The sequence below is a fragment of the Chiloscyllium plagiosum genome, chromosome 35, assembly GCF_004010195.1.
Source record: "Chiloscyllium plagiosum isolate BGI_BamShark_2017 chromosome 35, ASM401019v2, whole genome shotgun sequence".
Classification (NCBI taxonomy): Eukaryota; Metazoa; Chordata; class Chondrichthyes; order Orectolobiformes; family Hemiscylliidae; genus Chiloscyllium; species Chiloscyllium plagiosum.
Genome location: NC_057744.1, coordinates 3851030 through 3874050, shown reverse-complemented (window position 1 = coordinate 3874050; position 23021 = coordinate 3851030). Strand labels below are relative to the sequence as shown.

At 46.7% G+C, this 23021-nt stretch overlaps 1 protein-coding gene across 21 annotated transcripts in view; it reads right to left on the bottom strand.

Annotated features, from left to right (window-relative positions):
• Window positions 1-680: 680 nt before the first annotated feature.
• phldb1b (pleckstrin homology-like domain, family B, member 1b) overlaps window positions 681-23021 on the bottom strand; it is a 372433-nt gene continuing 350092 nt past the window's right edge. For 18 of the 21 annotated variants that reach the window (XM_043676461.1, XM_043676462.1, XM_043676471.1 and 15 more), the window contains 6 exons: window positions 19857-19947; window positions 16218-16364; window positions 10959-11178; window positions 9992-10077; window positions 4918-4947; window positions 681-2594 (listed from right to left, as the gene is read on the bottom strand). In XM_043676461.1, the coding sequence (XP_043532396.1) occupies window positions 2454-2594; window positions 4918-4947; window positions 9992-10077; window positions 10959-11178; window positions 16218-16364; window positions 19857-19947 (715 nt within the window). In that variant the 3' untranslated portion in view covers window positions 681-2453. The remainder of the gene's footprint in view (window positions 2595-4917; window positions 4948-9991; window positions 10078-10958; window positions 11179-16217; window positions 16365-19856; window positions 19948-23021) is intronic. The other 3 variants (XM_043676463.1, XM_043676467.1, XM_043676483.1) reach the window with 1 other exon arrangement.

Genomic DNA, 23021 nt, shown 5'->3' with positions numbered 1-23021 from the left:
TGTGGTGAAAGTGCGGGAGTCGGGTGTGTGGTGAAAGTGCGGGAGTCGGGTGTGTGGTGAGTGTGCGGGGGTCGGGTGTGTGGTGAGTGTGCGGGGGTCGGGTGTGTGGTGAGTGTGCGGGGGTCGGGTGTGTGGTGAGTGTGCGGGGGTCGGGTGTGTGGTGAGTGTGCGGGGGTCGGGTGTGTGGTGAGTGTGCGGGGGTCGGGTGTGTGGTGAGTGTGCGGGGGTCGGGTGTGTGGTGAGTGTGCGGGGGTCGGGTGTGTGGTGAGTGTGCGGGGGTCGGGTGTGTGGTGAGTGTGCGGGGGTCGGGTGTGTGGTGAGTGTGCGGGGGTCGGGTGTGTGGTGAGTGTGCGGGGGTCGGGTGTGTGGTGAGTGTGCGGGGGTCGGGTGTGTGGTGAGTGTGCGGGGGTCGGGTGTGTGGTGAGTGTGCGGGGGTCGGGTGTGTGGTGAGTGTGCGGGGGTCGGGTGTGTGGTGAGTGTGCGGGGGTCGGGTGTGTGGTGAGTGTGCGGGGGTCGGGTGTGTGGTGAGTGTGCGGGGGTCGGGTGTGTGGTGAGTGTGCGGGGGTCGGGTGTGTGGTGAGTGTGCGGGGGTCGGGTGTGTGGTATTCAGATGTGTGCAATGCTGACGATGCAAAATGTAATTCAAAACTCGGCTCTGGGTCAATCAAGAAGCCAAAATGTAAAAGATATAAATGTAATTTATTCATCCAAAAATCTGAACCCACATCAACAAGAGTTACTGCAGAGTAATGAGAAATGGTGTCTGGTCTTGTAACCAGGATACCTGGCGAAATCACCGTGGACTCTGGGATCTTGCTCTGCTGAATAGGTCAACTACCCATCATTCATGGGGGTCCACAAAAAAACAGCAGTGGACTATTCAACCACAGCGGCAGTCTCATGTCCTCTCTTGACTTCCTTTTGATGGCATTTGAGGAGTGAGGACTATAGTGGGATCTTGCTGTGCCTGGCCCAGGGGCATTGAGGTCGGCTCTTGGACCTGAAGCACATCACTGGTCCACTCAGCCGGTGCTGATTACACCAAGCGTTGAATTGGGCCTGTTGTTGCCCAGAAATTGGCAAAGCAACATCCTACAACATTGGCTGGAGTCTAAGCCAGGACCACACTTTGTTAACGAGACAAGGAGAGAGCTCCGACAGTATCTTCACTGAGGTGATCATGTCTTTCCAATTGACAAGTCCAACGTGAACTACAAACCAACAAAATCTTGCCAACCACTTCACTTGTCTTTCAGAAACATTTACACGTTCCTTCCAAACTCAGTTCCCCTTCCTTTTTGGCCACGGTTTGATATTGGCAAGATCTAAATGAACTAGGTAAATGAAGACCAGTCAATATTATTACTGGCATGTTAAGCAAAATATGGCACAATATAGGAGACAGTAGCTTAACAGGTTTCGTGATACATATTAACAAAAGAAAATCCACAGAGAAACAGATTTCTGCTCTCCTCCTGCAAAATAACTCGAGGTGTTGAGGTAAGTTCTTCTGCACTGGGAAGGTGAGCTGTTGCAATCACTGAATTGAGAAAAGTCAACAATAAAAATCAAAATTTGATCAAAGGGAACCAATTTCAATTTCAATCCCTGATTCTGCACCCAAGAAATGCTGCTACATGCCAAGAACATCTCCAAAGTCTGAGTACATGAAATCCCTGCACCAAAGTTTGAAAGGCACATCAGGGAGTGTCTGTAATCTTCCTCCCTCCTCGTCTACAGACTTCAGCCACCTTGTCGAGTTGATGGTGTCAAGGGGGTGACAGTGGTCAGTCCACGTGTGTGTACACAAAGAGCATGTTTCTATTTGCACACGTTTCGTGAGGGAGATTGAATGTTTCTGCCAAGGGCCCTTCACACATCCAGGCACTGGGGCAGGGCAGCTGTGCCAAGTCCTGATAACAGCATCCAAATCAACCCACATTTGCAGATTCACAAAGTCACCCACGGAAAAGGTCCTTTCTATTTCACAGTCTGGCTCTGGTTTCCTGCCGGGTGTTCAGTTTTATTTTTCTGTGTTTGTTCCTTCCCATTTTATTTCGTAAGAATCCTTTTGCCTCTGTCCGTCACCCGTTTGGAAAATTACAACTGCACGGGAGACTTTGCATAGGTTCATTCCCTTTTATTGTCCGCAGGTGAAGACTTTTCTCTCGCCTGCTTTGAAGTCGGTCTTTTATTCTGGTGAAAATGCTTCTGTAAATGATTGGCTGGTTTCTCAAACACCTTGTGGGGAGACAGGACTGGGTTTACCGTTGTTCAACCAGAGAGGACGTGAGACGGAGAGAGAGAAAGAGCGAGTGAGGCGGACAGACAGAGAGACAGCCAGTGAAGACAGGCAGCACCACCTCCCCTGTTGGGTCAGGACAGGACAGTTCCACAAAGGCCCCGGCTCAATGCCAACTGGCTCCAACCAGGAACCCAGTCCTCTCTGCCTCTCAGCTCATGAACTGCGTGTAGCCCTCAGCACCGGTGACAATCACGTCCATCCAAATCCGCATTGCCTCCGGCGTGGGGGCCACCATGAAGTACAATCGGTCATGTGTCTTCACGCAGAATGTGAGGCTCGGGTTGGGACTCTGTAAAGAAGCACGCAGTGGAGAGAAAACCTGGATTAACACGTTATTTTCTCAACAGCAACATCACAACCACTCCGCCCTCCCACCTACCAGATAGGACATCTGAGACAACTTCCTCCCTGCTTGTGAGCAGCATTGGGATTACTAGAGGATGGGTAAGGCATTATGTAAATGCAAGTTAAGTCATCCCTTTAAATAGCTCTGATTCAGTCACAACTGGAGTATCGCATCAGTTCACCTCGTTTTAGGAAGGATGGAGGGTCTTGGAGAAGCTGCAGGGATTTAATGGGCTCTCCAGGGATGAGGGTAGATCTTAGTGACAAGATTAGGTGGGGCCATTTTCTTTTGAGCAAAAGGAGATTCAAGGGAGATCGGATCGAGGTGGACAGGATTATGAAAGGCTTAGATAAACTAGAACAGGAAAAGCAGTTCCCATTAGCTAGTGGCACAAGGGCCAGGGGTGGCGTTGATTCAGGGTTTGGGTGGGAGACACAGGTGAAAAACGGGGGTTACTTTTACACAGTCAGTGGCAATGCTTTGGCAGATTCTGCCAATGAGGGCACTGGAAGTGGAGATGATCACTAACTGCTAAAGGAGAGCAGAGAGGCGCTAGAGAAAACGTAGCTGACAGGGCGACAGGGATAGATCAGAGACTGAGGTGTACAGCAGGAAACCAGTATGGCTGCAGTGGCTGAATGGCCTCCTCAGTCCCATATGCGACTCTATGACTCCCCAGTAATGGTTTTCTCTTTCAGCAAATGAAATTCATTGCCAGGTTTGACCTACACACCATACATCTTAGGGGCTCCTGCAGTGCAGTGGTAGTGTCCCAATCTCTGAGCCAGGAGATCTGGGTTCAAGTCCAACCTGCTCCAGAGATGTGTATGAACATCTCTCAGCAGGTTGCCTGGAAAATATATCAAATCATAGCCTTAAGGGCTCTTGTGGTGCAGTGGTAGTGTCCCTACCTTTGAGCCAGGAGACCCCGGTTCAAGTCCTAACTGCTCCAGAGGGTGTGTAAGAACAACTCTCTACAGATTGATTGGAAAATATCTGCATGGTACATCACATTGCCCACCACGGTTTAACGAAAAACATCTTGACAGAAAATCATGGAGCCAAGTCTCACACTGGAGACTGGAGCAGAAATTCTACACGTGAGACAGCCAGCCTTGCACAGAGGGAGTGTAGCTTATCCAGGCACTGACTTTCAGGATGGACGTTAAACTGAGGCATTGCCTGCTCCCTCAAATAGATATAAACAATCCCATGGTGCTGTGCTGCAAAGCAGAGAAGCTCTCCTCTAGTGTCCTGATCAATATTTATTCCTCAGTCAACATCTCAGGAAAACACTGCATATTGATCTTAGTGGAATCTTGCTGTGTCCAAACTGGCTGCTGAGCTTCCTGTATTACAAAACAGACTGCACTTCAGCTAGTCACTGGTTACAAAGCACCTTGAGATACTGTGAGGTGGCACAGATGCAACTCTTTCATTCTACCTTCTTGGTGGATAGCCCGTGTTACCCAGTCTCCCAGCTTCAGGCATGAAATCCACAGCTGGAGGAGGGGAGCTCTCGCTCCTGAGCACTCCCTGTGATGCTGCATGGTACTGAATACTCTGTGACTCTCTCAGCTATCCCTGCTCCAAACTCTCTCTTCATACTGTCTCAGCTCTCTCTCTCTCTTTCTCTGTCTGCCCCACACTTTCTCTCTCTCTATCTGCCCTACACTCTCTGCTGCATATATTTGCTCCCCCTCTCTCTCTCTCTATTCTCCTCTCTGCTCCAAATCTGGTCCCTTGTGCAATCCTGATTTCTGTTGCTGTGCCCTCTGGCTGTTCCCTCTCGAACTCCAGGATTCCCTTCCTGAACCTCTCAGTGCCTCTCTCTCCTTACTGATGACCCTGATAACCTAGATGCTTGAACTGTTCCTTCAGAGTAAAAGATTAGTTCATGCTTGTAATGAGCCCCTGGGGATGTGTTATGACACTAATGGAACAATATCAATTGGCTCTGTTAACTCTGTTTCTCTCTCCCCACACACTGCAGAGTTTCTCCAGCACTTTCTGTTTTTAATTCAAGGTAAGGTGTATTGGTTTGTTTTTCCATTCCTGTCAAAAGGGGTGTTAACCTGCTGCTGATGCTCTCCCAACCTGGAAAAGATTAGCACTGACCCAGTATTCAAATGGTCACCTCAGTGGCAGAGACTGAGTGTAAGAACAAGCTCATTGTAAAATTGTTTTGATGTGTAACAGAGACAAAGCTTTGAAGACCACAGAGCAAGGAGGTCACGAACCACAGAGAATAGCGAGTCATACGTACATTGATTCTATGCAGGTTCAAATATCCCTTCTGAGAACAAGGAAGGAAATAGCCCAGCAACAGGGGGAGAAAAAAGGAAAGAAAAGTACAGAAATAAATAAGCTGCAAAGGCAGATCAATGATCCTGTTCATAACGAGCAGAGCTCAAAACTGTAACTTCAAACCAAAGCATCACTGGGGCCATTGTAATCCAACCTGCTGGATGGCAATGGGGTTAAGATTCCACTCCGCCTCATTTCATCCCCCACCCCGTTCTCCCCAAGAGCGGGTTGGCCTAAACTGAGTCCCCAACAATCAGGCATCCACTCACAGCCTGAACACTAAGGGGAAATAGTTGCTTGGTTGTACAGAGTTTGAGCATTGCTGGAAAAGCTGCACTTTGTCAAAGCTTTTTATTTTTCACTCGTCAGTTCCCAAGAATACCAATTCATGGGGAAAACAAACATTTATACTGAACGAGAGGACAATCTCTAATTACAGTTAGAAAGAATATATTCATGCTTAGAATGTTTCAATTTAACAAAATAGTCAACAGCCATTCATTGGTTCATTTCTTCCAGCAATGACTTCACCCATCCTGACTGCTTTAAAATTTAAACAAAACCTGCCAGTTAATCATCAATCATCATTAACTGGTGTAACTTCCGTGGTAATGCCACCACCAAACAGAGTCCATTTGCAAATCTAATCAGCAGCCTCCTCTCATCCATTATAAATGACCTCTTTTTCCCGTTGAATTAGCTGTTCTTGCAAATTGTCCTGATGGGAGTTGGATAAAATGCCTTGACAAAATGTGTCTTTTTGTAGCAATAGGGAATGTTAAACAATTCACTCTGTTCTTGTGATCACTACAAGGGGTCACTGCTGGAAGCTAAGGGGGAGGTCCCCTAGTTGCTGTATAACCAAATAATAATCTTTATTCATTAACGTGTTTTAGTGTCAGCAGTGGCTCAGTGGGGGTCACTTTCATCCAAAAGTCAGCAGGTTGAGGGTTCAATGCTCACAGAATGTAGGTTGCTATTTCCAATGCTGTTTCTGAGGGTGTGCTGCTTTGTCAGAGGCACGGCCTTTGGTTGGTCAGCAGTGAGTGCACTTTAGATGTACAGTCAGTTCTTCTGTAACACCATGGTTGTGTTCTTGTGAAACCCCGCGTTATAGAGAAATTGCACTTGAGAAACAGTGCTAAACGTGTTGGTGATGTAATTGTGCTACAGCCAACACATGGTTCAAATGTTCACATGGTAGAAACAGCATCCCTTATTCAACTGCATTACAGCGAGTTCACGTTGACGAAACATGTGTTATAACAGACCAATTTGCACTTCATTGGCTGCAAAGCATTCTGCTATGTGCATCTGTTGTGACAGGTGCTATGTAAATGCAAGTCGAGAGTGCGTTGCTCGAAAAGCACAGTAGATCAAGCAGGATTTCCTGATGAAGGGCTTTTGCCCGAAATGTCAACTCTCCTGCTCCTCAGATGCTGCCTGACCTGCTGTGCTTTTCCAGCACCACACTCTTGACTCTAATCTCTAGCATCTGCAATCCTCACTTTCTTCCTATGTAAATGCAAGTTCTTGCTTTCCAGCATTGCTAAATTCCTCAGCTAAAACACCACCCTCTGCAGTAAGACCAAACTCAGGTGAAAGCTTGTTCCAGATTTTCAAAATTCACCCCCAACACTCACCTGGATCTGGGGGGGGCGTTTGGGTTGGTAACTTTCTGATATCTCAAATCCAATTTTAATGGGAACTGTAACAATGATCAAAGCCTGGATAGGATGAATAGCCTCAGGTTTTTTATTCCAGCCTCTGGAATGGGATGCCAGAGGAAGTGGTGGAAGCTGGTACAATTACAACATTGAAAAGGCATCTGGATGGGTATATGAACAGGAAGGGTATAGTGGGATATGGGCAAAATGCTGGCAAATGGGACTAGATTAATTTAGGATATATGGTCTGCATGGACGAGTTGGACCGAAGGGTCTGTTTCCATGCTGTACATCTCTATGACTCTAGGACTCTTTACAGGAAGCTAAACAGATGAGATTAAAATGTCATTGTTGGTGTGGGGATAAGGCTGAGGGATAGATAATGCACTCCAGGCCGTGCAGTACCCACGAGTTGCGGAAGGTCAAAGGATCAACAGGTCAATTAAGGGGTTAATGCTGCCCTCAATCCCAATGGCACACGACTCCCAAAAAAAGGACACGTGGACTTTCAAAATCCAGACTGAATCAGTGATGGGCCACTGAGGAGGGAAGATGAAGTGACCAGCTTTGTTTAGCACAGAGCCCTGTGATTACTGACGGTCACAGACCAATAAACTGATTGGCTGCAGCTCACTTTTCTGAATGCAGTGAGCTCTGAGCTGCGGCTGGGAGATGTGAGACAAGCACAGAGACGATGAAAAAGAATATAAATACTGCCACTGCAGCATGACAACGCCTGGAAGCGCTTCACCCACCAAATTATTTTTGGAATGCCGTGACTGCGATGTGGTGGCAACAGTAAGTCTGTCAAGTTCTGCAAACACCCAGCACGGGGTCAACCAAGACTGACATGGTAACAATGCTGGGAAATCTCCCTGGTCTGCCTTTCATTACCAGAATGATTATGCACATAAAGTGGCTACTTTGCCTCCTTTAAAAAAACTATTCCATTAATCCCACTCTCCCTGCTCTTTCACCACAGTGCTGTAATTTATTTTAAATATTATTGAATCTGCTTCCACTGTCCTTTCCGTGCAGCAGATTCTGAATCGTAACGTGTGCTGATAAAACATTCTCGTCTGCCCCTCTTTTGTCAAATTCACTTAAGTCAGCTTCCCTCTAATGAAGAAACAGTCTTTCTTCATCTGTTCCATCAAAATCCTTCACAGTTTGGAACATATTAGACTAGATTTCCTACAGTGAAGAAACATGCCACTCGACCCAACCAGACCACACTGACCCTCTGAAGAGTAACCCACCCAGACCCATTTCCCTCTGACTAATCCACCCAACACTACGGGTAATTTAGCATGGCCTAATCACCTGACCTGCACATCTTTGGGAGGAAACCGGAGCACCCGGAGGAAACCCACGCAGACACGGGGAGAATGTGCAAACTCCACACACAGACGGTCACCTGAGGCTGGAATCGAACCTGGGGCCCTGGTGCTGTGAGGCAGCAGTGCTAACCATTGAGCCACCATGCCACCCTCAAACATCTCTAGTAAACCTGCCCTTAACGTTCTCAGCTCTGAGAAGGACAATCCAGGAGTGAAGAGAGAATAAACCAAGCCAGTTGCAAACCAAGTGAATATCTGTGCAGGCACCAGTTAGGTTGAAGAGCAGCTGATACTAACTGGGAACAGGTGAGGACATGTATATGAAGAGTATGGAGCAAGTGTGTTGCAGGCGGATTGGACAATCTCCTCATGGGTCAGCTCCTGAGGCTGACAAAGGTGATGATGAACAGGTCCAGGAGCCCGTCGAAGGGTGTGGGGGCCTCAGACTGGAGCGCCACTCTTCAGTGGGTACATCTGGGTCTGATGTTCCTGGAGAAGGAGGACCTGGTGTCCACTACAATGCCTGAGATCTTCCACCATCAGTGGGCACTGCAGGGGCTGGAGAGCATGAACATTTCCCAGCCCTGACCAGCAAGGACATTTCAATGGAATCTATGTTAGGCTTCCCTTAAAGCTTTGATCTTTGGGACGGTTCCCCTTCATGAGTCTGTCACTTATACGGTTTAATTTGGCTTGGCTTCAAAGTGGAATAGGAGACTGGAGGGTCTCCTCTGTGGAATGGATTGGTGGTCTGCATTTAGTCTGTCTGAGACTTTGTGAAGAAACTGATGTGGAAGATAGACCACTTCCTGCTGCTTCTTTGCCCAATGATGTTTAGCAGACTAACACTCAAAGCCTTGGTGCAGGATTTTGAGAAGATTTGTAGCTCAGGTTGAGGTTTTGGATGTAAGTTTGCTCACTGAGCTTGGAGGTTCATTTCCAGGCATTTCGTAGGTAACATCTTCAGTGGGCCTCGGGCGAAGCACTGCATTTGAGAAAACACTAAAACATTATTTATATGTTTGCGTTTCTTTGGGCCGGTGATGTCATTTCCTGTGGTGATGTTATTTCCTGTGGTAAAGTCACTTCCTGTTCCTGTTCTCAAACCCACCAACACACTAAAGCCAGAGACCCGGGTTCAATTCCCGCCTCAGGTGACTGTGTGGAGTTTGCACATTCTCCCAGTGTCTGTCTGGGTTTCTTCCGGGTGCTCCAGTTTCCTCCCACAGTGCAAAAATGTGCAGGTTAGGCGAATTGGCCATGCTAAATTGCCGGTAGCATTAGGAGAAGAGGTAAATGTAGGGAAATGGGTCTGGGTGGGTTGCGCTTCAGTGAGTCAGTGTGGACTTGTTGGGCCGAAGGGCCTGTTTCCACACTGTAAGTAATTTAATCTAATGAACTTGAAATACAAACAACAAGCAAAACTAATGTCATTTACAAAATTCCGTGCAAGGACTGTAACAAACACCACATTGGACAAACAGGCAGAAAACTAGCCCACCAGGATACATGAACATCAACTAGCTACAAAAAGACATGACCCTCTCTCACTAGTGTCCTTTTGTACAGATGAGGAAGGACACCACTTTGACTGGGACAACACATCCATCCTGGGACAAGCCAAACAAAGACACACCTGAGAATTCCTAATGGCATTCCAACTGAAACTCTATCAACAAACACATTGAGTTAGACCCCATCTACCACCCCCTGAGAAAGGAACAGGAAGTGACTTCGCCACAGGAAATGAATCACCAACTCAAAGAAACCCAAACATATAAATAGAAAGCAGGAATTTTCAGCAATGCTTTGCCTGAGGCCCACTGAAGATGTTACCTAGTAGGGTGACGAAACGTCTGGAAATGAACCTTCAAGCTCAGCGAGCAAACCTACATCCCTGGTGCAGGATGTTAATCCATCGTCCATCTGAAGCAGAGGACAAACTGATCTAGGAACAGCAGTGTATGACAGAGGGATACAGGGTCTGCTGGGTCCAGGGTAGTGTTAGCTTCTTAAATGTTCTTACCTTTGAGGCACTCCGGAGATGGTCATAGTAAACCTCCTCGATAGCTTGAAAATAAATCACTCCCTTCAATTTACTTTCATGTTTATCTGTCAAAGAATTACATCGGTTAAAATGCACAGTCTTTTTTTTGTAGGTCTTTTCAATTGCACTTCCCTGAGCAACCCCCCAACAACGTCCCATCATGCTCTGAGCAACCCCCCAGCAATGTCCCATCATGCCTCGAGCGCACCCCCCAACAATGTCCCATCATGCTCTGAGCCCCAACAATATCCTATCATGCTCTGAGCAACCCCCCCAACAATATCCCATCATGCTCAGAGCATCCGCCCAACAATATCCCACCATGCTCCGAGAGCACACCAGTCCAGGCAATTGCTCTAAATCTCACTGAACCACCTGACTTCTCCAGTTGGTCTCGGCATCAGTGAAACAGCAGCAGCAGGTTTTGTGCAAATCACAATCCCCACACTCCCCCCGTCTTCAGGTCTCTGTCCTTTCCTTGTGTAAAGCACACCAACTATCAGTCTCTGTTCTATTCTCTCACAGCAAATCAGAAAACTGCTTCGTTTGGAAAGAGTTTTGCTTCTTTTCTCTTGCGTGAATTCTGCGTTCTGCACTGTCGGCTGGAATTAGCCTTCACTGCCGTTGGCTTTCTATTTACTCTTGGATTTTTAGCATCTCTTTGCCACGGTAACCTCAGGCCATTTTAGCAATTCTTAAAACCAACTGCTTGCTGGGAAATTCACTGCATCCCTGCCAGAACATTCTCCAGTTAAGTTATCGTAGTCTCAATCGTTAAAATTACAGTTGACCGACCTCCCTCACTACTTTGCATTCTCCCCACACCCACTATTGATACCTAATTGCCGTTTCTCATTGTTGGGGCTAATTGTTTCCACTTCCAGAAGAGAAATACAACTATTATTTGTTCCAGAAATAGGCAAAACAAAGTTTAAAGATCGCTTACCCACATAATAAGACAATGTCCGCTTGATGCGATCGAAGACAAACCACCGCTTTCTCCAAGATTTGATTTTCCCGCCCATTTTTGTGAGGTAACCCTTACACATCTTCTCAGAGATAGCCACCTGGTAGCAGGTTTCTAGGTTGTGGCCGGACGATTCGATGTGGGATCGTAGGTCGAAATCCTCCTTCCTGATTGGTAGATACCGAGTTAAAGGTCGTGCCTGGAAGCCAGATCAATTCAGGACAAGTGAGTGGAGCCCAAAGCCAAACACTGACCTCCTTCAAGGAGAAGGTGGTTCATCTTGAGACTGATCTGCTTCAATATCATTTACATTTTGATCTTCTTCTGTTCTTCCCGAGAGACTTTGATTTTTATCGGAATCGTGAGAATACAATAGCACCAAAAAGGCCATTCAGCCCATCAAGTCTATACTAGTTCTGTTAATTAGTTCCAATCCCTGGTTCTTTCCCCATAATCCTGTCATTTATATTTCAAGTATCCAATCTCCTTTTTAAAACTATTATTGATTATGTGACCAATATCCGATCACTCCAGATCCTAACAACTTATATAAAGTTGGCCGCACTGCCATTGGTTCCCCTGGGCTCTAGGTCTATGAGAATCTTCAGCGAGGGGAACTGTTCATCATGTTTTGAGATCAATGAGTGCCCATTTGTGTGATGCTTTTCGAACTCTATCAATCCAGTGAAAGGGACCAGGGATGACCAGGCTTGGGAGTCCTGGCTGATCTTTCCCCTCTCTCGGTCCAAGCCAATAATTAAAGGTGAAGACACATTGGCCTGGCTGCAGTTAGCAAAATGCAGATGTTTTGTAAACTGAGCCAGGAGTTAGTTGGCTCAGAGAAATAAAATCTTCATTATTCTTTCATGCGATGTAGATGTCCGAAAAGTCTCAGATACAGTCACATAGATGGGTTAACTCCAGGAAAGGTAAGAGAGGTAGGCAGCTAGTGGCTGTGGCTGTCTTCTGTGGCTATCCTCATTTCAAGCAGGTATGCTGTTTTGGAAAATGTAGGGAGTGATGGATTCTCAGGGGAACGTAGCACGAACAGCCAAGTTTCTGGTATTGAGACTGACTCTAATGCAACGAGGCCTACGTTGGCTTCCCAGAGATCAATTGTATTAGGGGATTCTCCAGTCCGAGGTACAGACAGATGTTTCTGTGGCCAGCAGAGAAAAAGCAGAACGGTGTGTTGTTTCCCTGGTGCTAGGATCAAGGATGTCTCAGAGAGAGTGCAGAATGTTCTCACGGGGGAGAGGGGCCAGCAAGAGGTCATTGTCCACATTGGAGCCAATGACATAGAAAGGGAAAAGGATGAGATTCTGAAGGGAAAAGCAGAGAACAAGGTAGATAAATTAAACTCCATTTATTTCAATGCAAGGGGCTGAATAGGGAAGGCAGATGAATTCGGGGCATGGTTAAGAACATGGGACTGGGATATCATAGCAATTACAGAAACATGGCTCAGATGGACAGGACTAGCAGCTTAATGTTCCAGGAAACAAATGCTCCAGGAAGGATTGAAAGGAAGGCAAGAGAGGAGGGGGAGTGGTGTTTTTGATAAAGGATAGCATTACAGCTGTGCTGAGGGACGATATTTCCAGAAAAACATTCAGGCAAGTTATTTTGGTGGAACTGCGAAATAAGAAAGAGATGATCACCTTATTGGGATTATATTATAGACCTCCTAATAGTCAGGGGGAAATTGAGAAAAAAATTTGTAAGGAGATCTCAGTCATCTGTAAGAATAATAGGATGGTTATGGTAAGGGATTTTAACTTTTCCAAACATAGTCTGGAACTGCCATAGTGTTAAGGGTTTAGATGGAGAGGAATTTATTAAGCATGTACAAGACAATTTTCTGATTCAATATATGGATGTACCTACTAGAGAAGGCACAAAACTTGACCTACTCTTGGGAAATAAGGCGGGGCAGGTGACTGAGGTGGCAGTGGGGGAGCACTTTGGGGCCAGCGACCATAATTCTATTGGTTTTAAAACAGTGATGGAAAAGATAGACCAGATCTAAAAGTTGAAGTTCTAAATTGGAGAAAGGCCAATTTTGATGGTATTAGGCAAGAATTTTCAAAAGCTGATTGGGGCCAGATGTTTGCAGGTAAAGGGACGGCTGGAAAATGGGAAGCCTTCAGAAATGAGATAACAAGAATCCAGAGAAAGTATACTCCTGTCAGGGTGAAAGGGAATACTGATGACTGAAGAAATCGAGGGTTTGGTTAAGGGGTAAAAAGACATGCAGAGGGTGGAGTGCGTATGGAATGAGCTGCTAGAGGAAGTGGTGGAGGCTAGTACAATTGCAACTTTTAAAAAAGCATCTGGATGTGTATATGAATTGGAACGATTTAGAGGGGTATTTAAGGGATATTTAGAGGGTGCTGGCAGGTGGGACTAGATTGAGTTGGGATATTTGGTCGGCATGGACAAGTTGGACCGAAGGGTCTGTTTCTGTGCTGTGCATCTCTATGACTCTGTGTCACTGATCAACTACTATTATTCATTCCCAATTACTTGAACAAAGTGTTTTGCTTGGCCTTTTCACAGGGCTGTTAGGATTACAGTGTGTGTGCTGTCAAATGTAGGCCAGACAGAGTAAGGATGGCAGATTTTCTTCCCGAAAGGACATCAGTGAACTGACATTTACATAACACTTTTCACCACCTCAGGGACCTTCAAAGCATTTTCCCACCAATGAGATACTTTTGTAATGTAGCGAAAGTTGGCAACTAATTTACATACAGCAAACTCCCACACAGAACCCTGTATCATTGGCCAGATAATCAACTTCTGTGATCTAGACTGAGGGATAAATACTGGCCAAGACATTGGGGACAACTTCAAAACATTGTCATGGGCTCTTTACCATTCACCTAAGAGGACGGGTAAGGCCTCAGATTGATTTGATTTGGTTTATTGTTGTCCCATGTGCCGAGATACAGTGAAAGGTGTTGTTTTATGCACTCTACAGGGCAGATCGTACCATACAAAATGCATCAGGGTGGCAGAACACAGTGCAGAATGCAGTGTTACAGCCACTGAGAAGGCACAGAGAGAAAGAGATTAACATTAACATTTGAGAAGTCCATTCACAACTCTGATAGCATGGCATCTCTCCCATGTGTTGGGACTCCTGAGATGGTGAAAGATGTTATACCAGACATCAGTTCTTTCTTTATTATCTTCAGAATGTAAGTTGAGTTTATTTGAAGATGATAATGTTCAAATGTGAGGTGGGGTTTGTGACCTTTGCCTTATAATCCTAGGCTGTCTTCAGTTGATATTAGATGATTTTAATCCTATTAAGGGTGCTCCGCATTTTGCCTTGAGGTGGCTGTCGTGATTATTTTTAGTTAGTAAAGCTCCTAATGCCCATGTTCCATCAAATACACCCAATGAACAGTTTTCTTCCTGTGCAATTGATAAGGAAGCTCCAGCCCGAGACAATGAAAGCATTCATTGTCTGATGGTCCCTCCCTTTCCATAAGCACTTCAAACAACCCTCTGAAACTGCCGCCACCTCTGGCCTCTTGCTTATCACCTTCAGTGTGTTTACTCAACCTCTGGAATTCCTTCCATGAAACCCTTGCCCCCTCTCTCTCTCTGTCTCTCACTCTCTCTCCTCCTTCAAATAACTTCATAAAATCAGCCTGTTTGACCAGGTGTTTGGTGATCTCTCTTGAAATCTTCTCCTCTGGTTCATTGCTGCTTTATTTGTTGCCCTCTTGTGAACTGCCTCAGACAGTTTGTGTTTCACTGATTCCCAGGCTCGGCATTCACGTAGGAGAAAGTGAGGACTGCAGATGCTGGAGTACCAGAGTTGAAAAAATGTGGTGCTGGAAAAACACAGCAGGCCAGGCAACATCCGAGGAGCAGGAGAATCGACGTTTCGGGCATAAGCATTCCTGAAGAAGGGCTTATGCCCGAAACATCGATTCTCCTGCTCCTCGGATGCTGCCTGACCTGCTGTGTTTTTCCAGCACCACATTTTTCAACTCTGCATTCATGTATGTTGTACTCCAACCCCCTTGAAATAAGTTTCAACATTCCATTCACTCTTCCCGACTCCCTGCTGCCTCTGGGTGCTGGCTTTCTGTGTTTAATGCACAAGATCCCCCCAAGTCCCTTTGTGCTGCAGTTTGTGCAGTTCTTCTCCATTGAGATAAAGCATCAGCCATGATCACATTCTAAGGTACGGCAGGTTTGATGGGCTGAATGGCCTGTCCTTGCTTCTATGTTTAAATGCTCCACAATCTCATCAATAAAATAAGATCGCATGATGACTCTTCTGGTTAACAAATAGGTTCAACAATTCCAGCCTCGGGCGACTGTCTGTGTGGAGTTTGCACATTCTCCCCTTGTCTGTGTGGGTTTCCTCCGGGTGCTGCAGTTTCCTCCCACAGTCCAAAGATGTGCAGGGCAGTTGAATTGGCCGTGCGAAATTGTCCATACTGTTAGGTGCATCATTCAGAGGGGAAATGGGTTTGGGTGGGTTACTCTTCAGAGGGTCTGTGTGGACTAGTTGGGCCGAAGGGCCTGTATCCACACTTTCGTGAATCTAATCTAAAAAAACTGGCAGTTAGGAAGGTAAATGTAATGTCAGCATTCATTATGAGAGGGCTAGAATACAAGAGCAGAGATGTACTGCTGTATAAAGCTCTGATCAGGCAGCAATTGGAATATTGCGAGCAGTTTTGAGCTCCATATCTAGGGAGGGTGTGCCTTGGAGGGGGTCCAGAGGAGATTTATAAGATTGATCCTGGAGATAAAGGGCTTGTCATGTGAAGAGTGAGTGAGGACTCTGGGTCTGTACTCGATGGAGATCTGAAGGATATGGGGGGAATCTGATTGAAACTTACAGAATACTGAGAGGCCTGGATCAAGTGGATATGGAGAAGGTGTTTCCACCAGCAGTAGAGACGTGGACCCGAGGCCACAGACTCAGAGTGAAGGGATGACCCTTTCGAACTGAGATGAGGAGGAATTCCTTCAGCCAGAGGGTGGGGAATCTGTGGAACTCATTGTTGCAGAGGGCTGGGGAGGCCAAGTCATTGAGTGTCTTTAAGACAGAGATAGATAGGCTCTGGATTGGTAAGGGGGTCAAGGGTTACGGGGAGAAGGCAGGAGAATGGGGTTGAGAAACTTATCAATCATGAACGGCAGACCAGACCGAATGGCCTAAGTTTCCTCCTATATCTTGGGGCCTTATGCTAAAGAATAAAGTACCTGTGAGAAATGTTTCTCCCGCATCTTGACCTCTTTGTCGATGAGCTGCTGCCGGTGGTCGGTTTCGTCCTGGAGCCTCTTTTCCAGCTCTTCCCGCCTCTTGCGTTCCTCTTCAAAGGCCTGACGTCGCACTTCCATCTCGCGAGCCTGATGGTGGGGGAGGGAGGGGAATGGGGAGGGGGGGCAGGAACCAGCATCAACATCAGCAGCCGGGAAAACAACCCAACCCCCAGGGCCATCGCCGGCAGCTTGTCTGAAACCCCCCTGAGATGGAGCAGTGCCGTGGGGATGCCCTCCACCTGGCATGGACATTTACTGCTCACTCCATCGACTGAACAGCCACAATGGGAACTCACGGGGCAGGGTACTGGGCCAAAATTGAGGACGTGTAAATGGATTTAGGCGAAAAAAAACACTGGGGGGGTGATCGCCCCTCACTGCAGCCTCCCTAATCAGCTGGAGGAGGACCTGGTGGGATTTGGACAGTAGACCCTGGGGTTGTTGAGTAATGTCATTTGGACAAGTGAGATCACTTGATTCATTCTCATGTAATGTTCACTCATAAGGAACTCCCAGAGTAGCGCCAAAAAATATGGCAATTGGTACTTTTACTGAAAGCATTAATGCATTTGAAAAGGAATGTTTGACGTGTTGCTATGTCAAAATGAGGACAGAAAAGCCTCTCGCTATCTATTAAACAAACAAACATCTTGTGGCACTTTGATGCAAGAGGCAGATGTTCCTGAACCTCTGACTGATGCTGTGTTCTCATCACAGGTACAGAATGTCAGACGCACAAAAGGTTCGGTTTCATTGGAGTCACATCTGCACAGATTGTGCCACATGTAGCCACATGGCCTTACACACTTATATGCCACACATGTACACGCTAGAGACATGTACACACACACATCCCCCTCCCCACCTCCAACCTTCTGCAACTGACATCCTCAAAATCCAAGGAAGTCTGAAGCTATTAACTGTGCCAGGAATGTAAGCAGGAAATGATTGTGAGATATCACTGAATCTCCCCGAGGTCTGGCTGATCTGGAATAGGAAGCTTGGAGCCCGATTCCAATCTGCCGTTACATACTGAATGCCAGGTTGACACGTCACCCACAATCTGAACCAACACTGGCTCAACCGGGGGCCATGGGCTCACGCTAATCACGTATGGAACTGAAAAGGTCAAACATTAACATGGCTCAGGTGAAACTGAAGTTTGAAAGAATCACAAACCTCATCCTGCCCTGCTCCATCTGACCCAGTCAATATGCCCTTCTATTCCCATCTCCCTCTTATGGTTACACAGTCTCTTCTTTTCTGTTCAGCTCAACCATGAGTTCCACAGTCACATCACTCTCTGGGTAGGAGATTTCTATGGAACTTCTGACTGGATTTATTAAGGATTACCTTATATTCAAGACCCCAAGCTTTCATCTCCCCCAATAAGTGAAAAGGAATTCTGTACATCTATCCGAACAAAGTCCCGCATAACCAGTTAATCCCCAGCCCACTCAGTATTTCTGCCTCTGAGAGCATCTTTATCTAACATCCGAAACACCCTGGAACCCATTCTTGTCCATCTCTTCTATACTCAACCCACTGGATTCACATTCTCCCCGGGTACCACATTCAAGAAGGATGTGAACACGTTGGAGAGAGAGCAGAAGGGGTTTAATGAGAATAGTTTCAATGTTGAGAAACTTCAGTTATCAGGTTTGATACAGGATACTGAATGGCCTGGACAGAGTGGATGTTGGGAAGATGTTCCCATTGATTGGAGAGACTAAGACCCGAGGGCACTGCCTCAGAATAAAGGGAAGACATTTTAGACGGAGATAAGGAGAAACTTCTTCAGCCAGAGAGTGTGTAAATCTGTGGAATTCACTGCCACAGAAGGCTGTGGAGGCCGGGTCATTGAGTATAATTAAGACGGAGTTGGATAGGTCCTTGATTATAAAGGGGATCACGGGTTACAGGGAGAAAGCGAGAAAATGGGGATGAGAAACTTATCAGCCATGATTGAATGGCAGAGCAGACTCGATGGGCTGAATGGCCTAATTTCTTATCCTATGTCTTATGTTCTTAATTTGGAAGTGCTTTTCTTGGAGAAACGAAAAGGCAAAGAGGAGGTTTGGTAGGAATTTTCAAAGTCATGAGGGGGCTGGATAGAACCAGTAACGAGTCACTCTTCCCACTTATAAAAGGATCAAGGTGGAGAAGGCACAGATTTATAAAATGTCTTCTGAAAGCATGAATGTGATGAGAGAAATCTTTCACATAATGAGTCATTTGGGCCTGGAAACAGGACAGAGGCAGGATCGACTGAGGGCCCAGGATGGTGGGTTTCATGTAATCAACGTGCAAGGGGACAGGGCAAAGGCAAGAGAATGGCATTGAGCCATCATGCTCAATTGGCAAGTTGTGAAATGATGGGCTGAATGGCCTCCTTCTATGTCAAAACACTTCCATGATTCTGTGGCTCCTGGTCTGTGTTCACACCAAACTGGAGATCTCAGAGCAGGAAACAGAAAGTGAAGATGGGCGTTGATGAACAGTTCCTCTACCCTGAGAAGCTGAATGGAGTGGAGCAGATGGTCCAATGAGTGGCCAGTATGAGGGAGGCTGTGGGAGGAAAGGAGGGTGGTATGACATGGTGGCTTGGGCATCAGTGGGTGGATGAGGAGTCTAGATCACATGGTTGCAGGCTCAGGACAAGAAGCTGGCCATTCACAGTGCAGGAGAATTCCCTTCACCCAGACAATAGTGAATCTTTGTAAATCCCTACACCAGACACTCAGTTATTGAGGATACAATTATTGAGGTTGATTGAATTTTCGGACATTAAAAGAATCAAGGAGATGGGCATTGTGCTGAAAGGTGTGATTGAGGTAGAAAATCAACCAGGATCTAGAATGGCAGAGCAGGTGCGAGGGGCTGAATGGCCTCCTCCTGCACTTATTTCTTACAACCTCATGAAGATGAGCTATTGGGAGAGGCTGACTAGGCTGGGGACTTTTCCCTGCAGCGTCAGAGGCTGAGGGGTAACCTTATAAAAGTTTATAAAATCATGAGGGGCATGAATAGGGTGAATAGACAAGGTCTTTTTCATAGGGTAGGGGAGACCAAAACTAGAGGGCATAGGTTTAGGGTGAGAGGGGAAAGATTTGTAAAGGACTTAAGGGGTAACTTTTCACGCAGAGGAATGTATGGAGTGAGCTGCCAGAGGAAGTGGTGGTGGCTGGTACAACTATGGCATTCAGAAGGCATCTGGATGGGAATATGAATAGGAAGGGTTTGGAGCAATATGGGCCAAATGCTGGCAAATGGGACTAGATTAATTTAGGATATCTGGTCGGCATGGATGAGTTGGACTGAAGGGTCTGTTTCCGTGATGTACAACTCTATGTCTGTATGACCCTGTGTCACACAAGGTTGGCTACCTACCCATCAGCAACCAGTGCAGCAGGACTCAGCAGGAAAGGGTGGGATCATTTAGGAACAGCTCTGGGATTTGGGTAGGCAGAAGGCTGTGGCATGATATCAGCTTTTGAATTTTCCAACTGAGCATTTCACTTTCTGAACATCCACTGACGTGAATCACAGGTTGAGTGAAATCCTGAGGTACATACATACCCTCGTCTCCAAGAGTCGTGCCTTTTCAGCTTGCGCCTCCTTCAACATCTTCTCCATCTCCTCGATCTTTGAGACATCGACCCCACTGGCACTTCCCAGGAAGAGGAAGAAACAACCAGACGTTAACTTCAGGAGATACCAACAAGGCTCATCAATGACCTACAAGTCTTTTGGTTCTTTTTCAAACTAAACATGGTTATGTTAAACATTTCAGAGAATACAGGTCAAATACATGATTCCAGATGAAACAAATGAGGGTTAACATCAGGAAGTACACTGTCACACAAAGGGCTTTCAAAATCTGAAACTCGTGTCTCTACAGACCATCAGAAAAAGAGAGCATGGAACAGTCATGAAAAACCAGCCGGTTCACTGGTGCCCTGAAAGGAAATGGTCATTCCCTATGATGGCACGGTGGCTCAGTGGTTAGCGCTGCTGCCCCACTGCATCAGGGACCTGGGTTCAATACCAGTCTCGGGCAACTGTCTGTGTGGAGTTTGAACATTCTCCCCATGTCTGCTTTGGCTTCCTTCTACAATCCAAAGATGTGCAGGTTAGGTGAATTGGCCATGCTAAATTCCCCATAGTATTTGAGATATGTAGGTTAGGTGCATTAGTGAGGAGTGAATACAGGATAATTGGTTGGGGCAATGGGTCTGGGTGGGTTACTGTTCGGAGGGTTGGTGTGGACTTGTTAGGCTGAAGGGCCTGTTCCCGTACTGTCGGGATTCCAGATTAGTCAGGGCTCAAATGTGACTCCCAACTGTCCACTGAAGTAGCCAGTAATGACAGGCCAGTTAATTTAACCTCAGAAATGTATTTGTTTTAATGTGAGGAGTATAACAGGTCAGGCAGATGAACATGGAGCTTGGATTAATACGAATAGCTATGATGTTGTAGCTATTACAGAACCTTGGTTGAGAGAGAGGCAAGACTGCCAGCTTGACGTTCCAGGATTTAGATGTTTCAGGTGAGATTGGGGCGGCATGGTGGCTCAGTGGTTAGCACTGCTGCCTCACAGCATCAAGGTCCCAGGTTCGATTCCAGCCTCGGGTGACTGTCTGTGTGGAGTTTGCACGTTCTCCCCATGTCTGCGTGGGTTTCCTCCGGGTGCTCTGGTTTCCTCCCACAATCCAAAGATGTGCAGGTCAGGTGAATTGGCCATGCTAAATTGCCCATAGTGTTAGGTGCATTAGTCAGAGGGAAATGGGTCTGGGTGGGTTACTCTTCAGAGGGTCGGTGTGGACTGGTTAGGCTGAAGGGCCTGTTGCCACACTGTAAGGAATCTAATCTAATACCCTCACTTAACTTCAGGTGACACGGTGGCTCAGTGGTTAGCACAGCTGCCTCACAGCACCAGGGTCCCAGGTACTGTACTGAGGGAGGCAACCTCTCAGGATAATTACTCAGGGAGAGTAACCTCTCAGGATAATTACTCAGGTCGAGTAACCTCTCAGGATAATTACTCAGGGAGAGTAACCTCTCAGGATAATTACTCAGGGAGAGTAACCTCTCAGAATATTTACAGAAACAGAATCAGGCCATTTGGCCTTTTGGGTCTATGGTGTTAAAATCTCATGTGAACCTTCTTCCCCGCCCCGCCCCGCCCCCCTTGACTGATCCCATTAACATATCCTTCTGTTTTCTCCTCCATAACACACACATCCTGTTTCCTTATAAACATATTCAAAGTATTTGCCTCAAACACTCCAGATAGGATCAACATCTGCATCCTCATGCCTCTCTGGGTAAAGACATTTCTCCTGAATTCTCTGTTGGATTTATCAGTGGGCGGCTCATCTCTGTGGCCTCCAGGTTTGAGCACCCCCCTGCCCCACTCCCCTGTAAGTGGAAACATCGTCTCTTAAGTCAGTCCCACCAAACCTGTTCATTATTTTCGAGGCACCTATCAGATGCTGCCTCAGTTTTGGAAAAATAAACAGTGCCGAAAATCAGTCGTGAAATAGAAGAAGGAACGTAGATTCCAACCGATGAATTAACAATGATCCAGGGAGGTTCTTCCCCAGGCACAGAGAGAGAGTGATCAACATGTGGAATGGATTTATGGGGAGGTCAGGTGAAGTAACCAGCCTGAAATCATTTATAAATTCAAATAGAAATAAACAGGATGCTGAGAGTATGTTCCTGCTGCTTTATCCGAGGTGGGCATAGTTTAATATCACCCTCTTTATTATGGAGAATGAAAAGGAGGGTACGTCCATGGTGTTTCACAGCTGTTGTGTTTGTTGAAGGGTTGTCAAAACTTTAATGTAGGAAACTCAACAGCTATTACATGCATAGCAAGCTCCCACAGACAGCAATGACTGATATTTGATATGTAGCATCATGATTATGTTCTTGGACAAGTAACCCGGAGGCTTGAATTAAGCAACTCGGGATGGGAGCTCAAATCCGGCCGTGACATATTAGGAATTTCAATCCAGCTAATTAAATAAATCTGGAATTTTAAAAGCTCCTCTCATGGTGACTGTGAAATTACTGGATTGCTAAGCCCATTCATACCCTTCAAGGAAGGGGTATCTGCCAGCTTTACCCAGTCTGGCCTGTATGTGACTCCAGACCCACGGTGATGCGGTTGACTCTGAAAGGACTGCTGGTTCCTTGCCACCTTCTCAAGGGCAATGGGGGCGACGCAGCCAGCGATACCCAGGTCATGTCAATGCAGAGAAAGGGAAAATGGTTCCAATGAGTTTGTTGGAGAGGGGGTAATGTTGGCCAGGATACAGGGAACTCTCCTCTGCTCTTCCTCCAATAGCAGCTTTGGCTCCTATCACATCCATTTGAGGAGGCAGGTGGTTAAGAACAGCACCTCAGACAGAATGATGCTTCCTCAATGCTACTTTGGGAGTGTCAGCCTGGACTAAGCTCAAGAGTCTGCAGTGGGACTTAAGCTTTTGTTATCCTCCCTGAGACCTCATCCCTACCCCCACCCTCACCCCCACCCCCACACCAACCCTCACCATCACCCCCACTCCCACTCCCTCACTTCCTGGGCCCACACCTTCACCCCCACTCCCTCGGCACTCACTCGTACCCCCACTCCTTCACCCTCAGCGCCACTCCCTTGGCATTCACCCTCACTCCTCACTGCCTAAACTTCACCACACTCCCTTGGCTCTCACCCTTCACTCCTTGACCCTCACC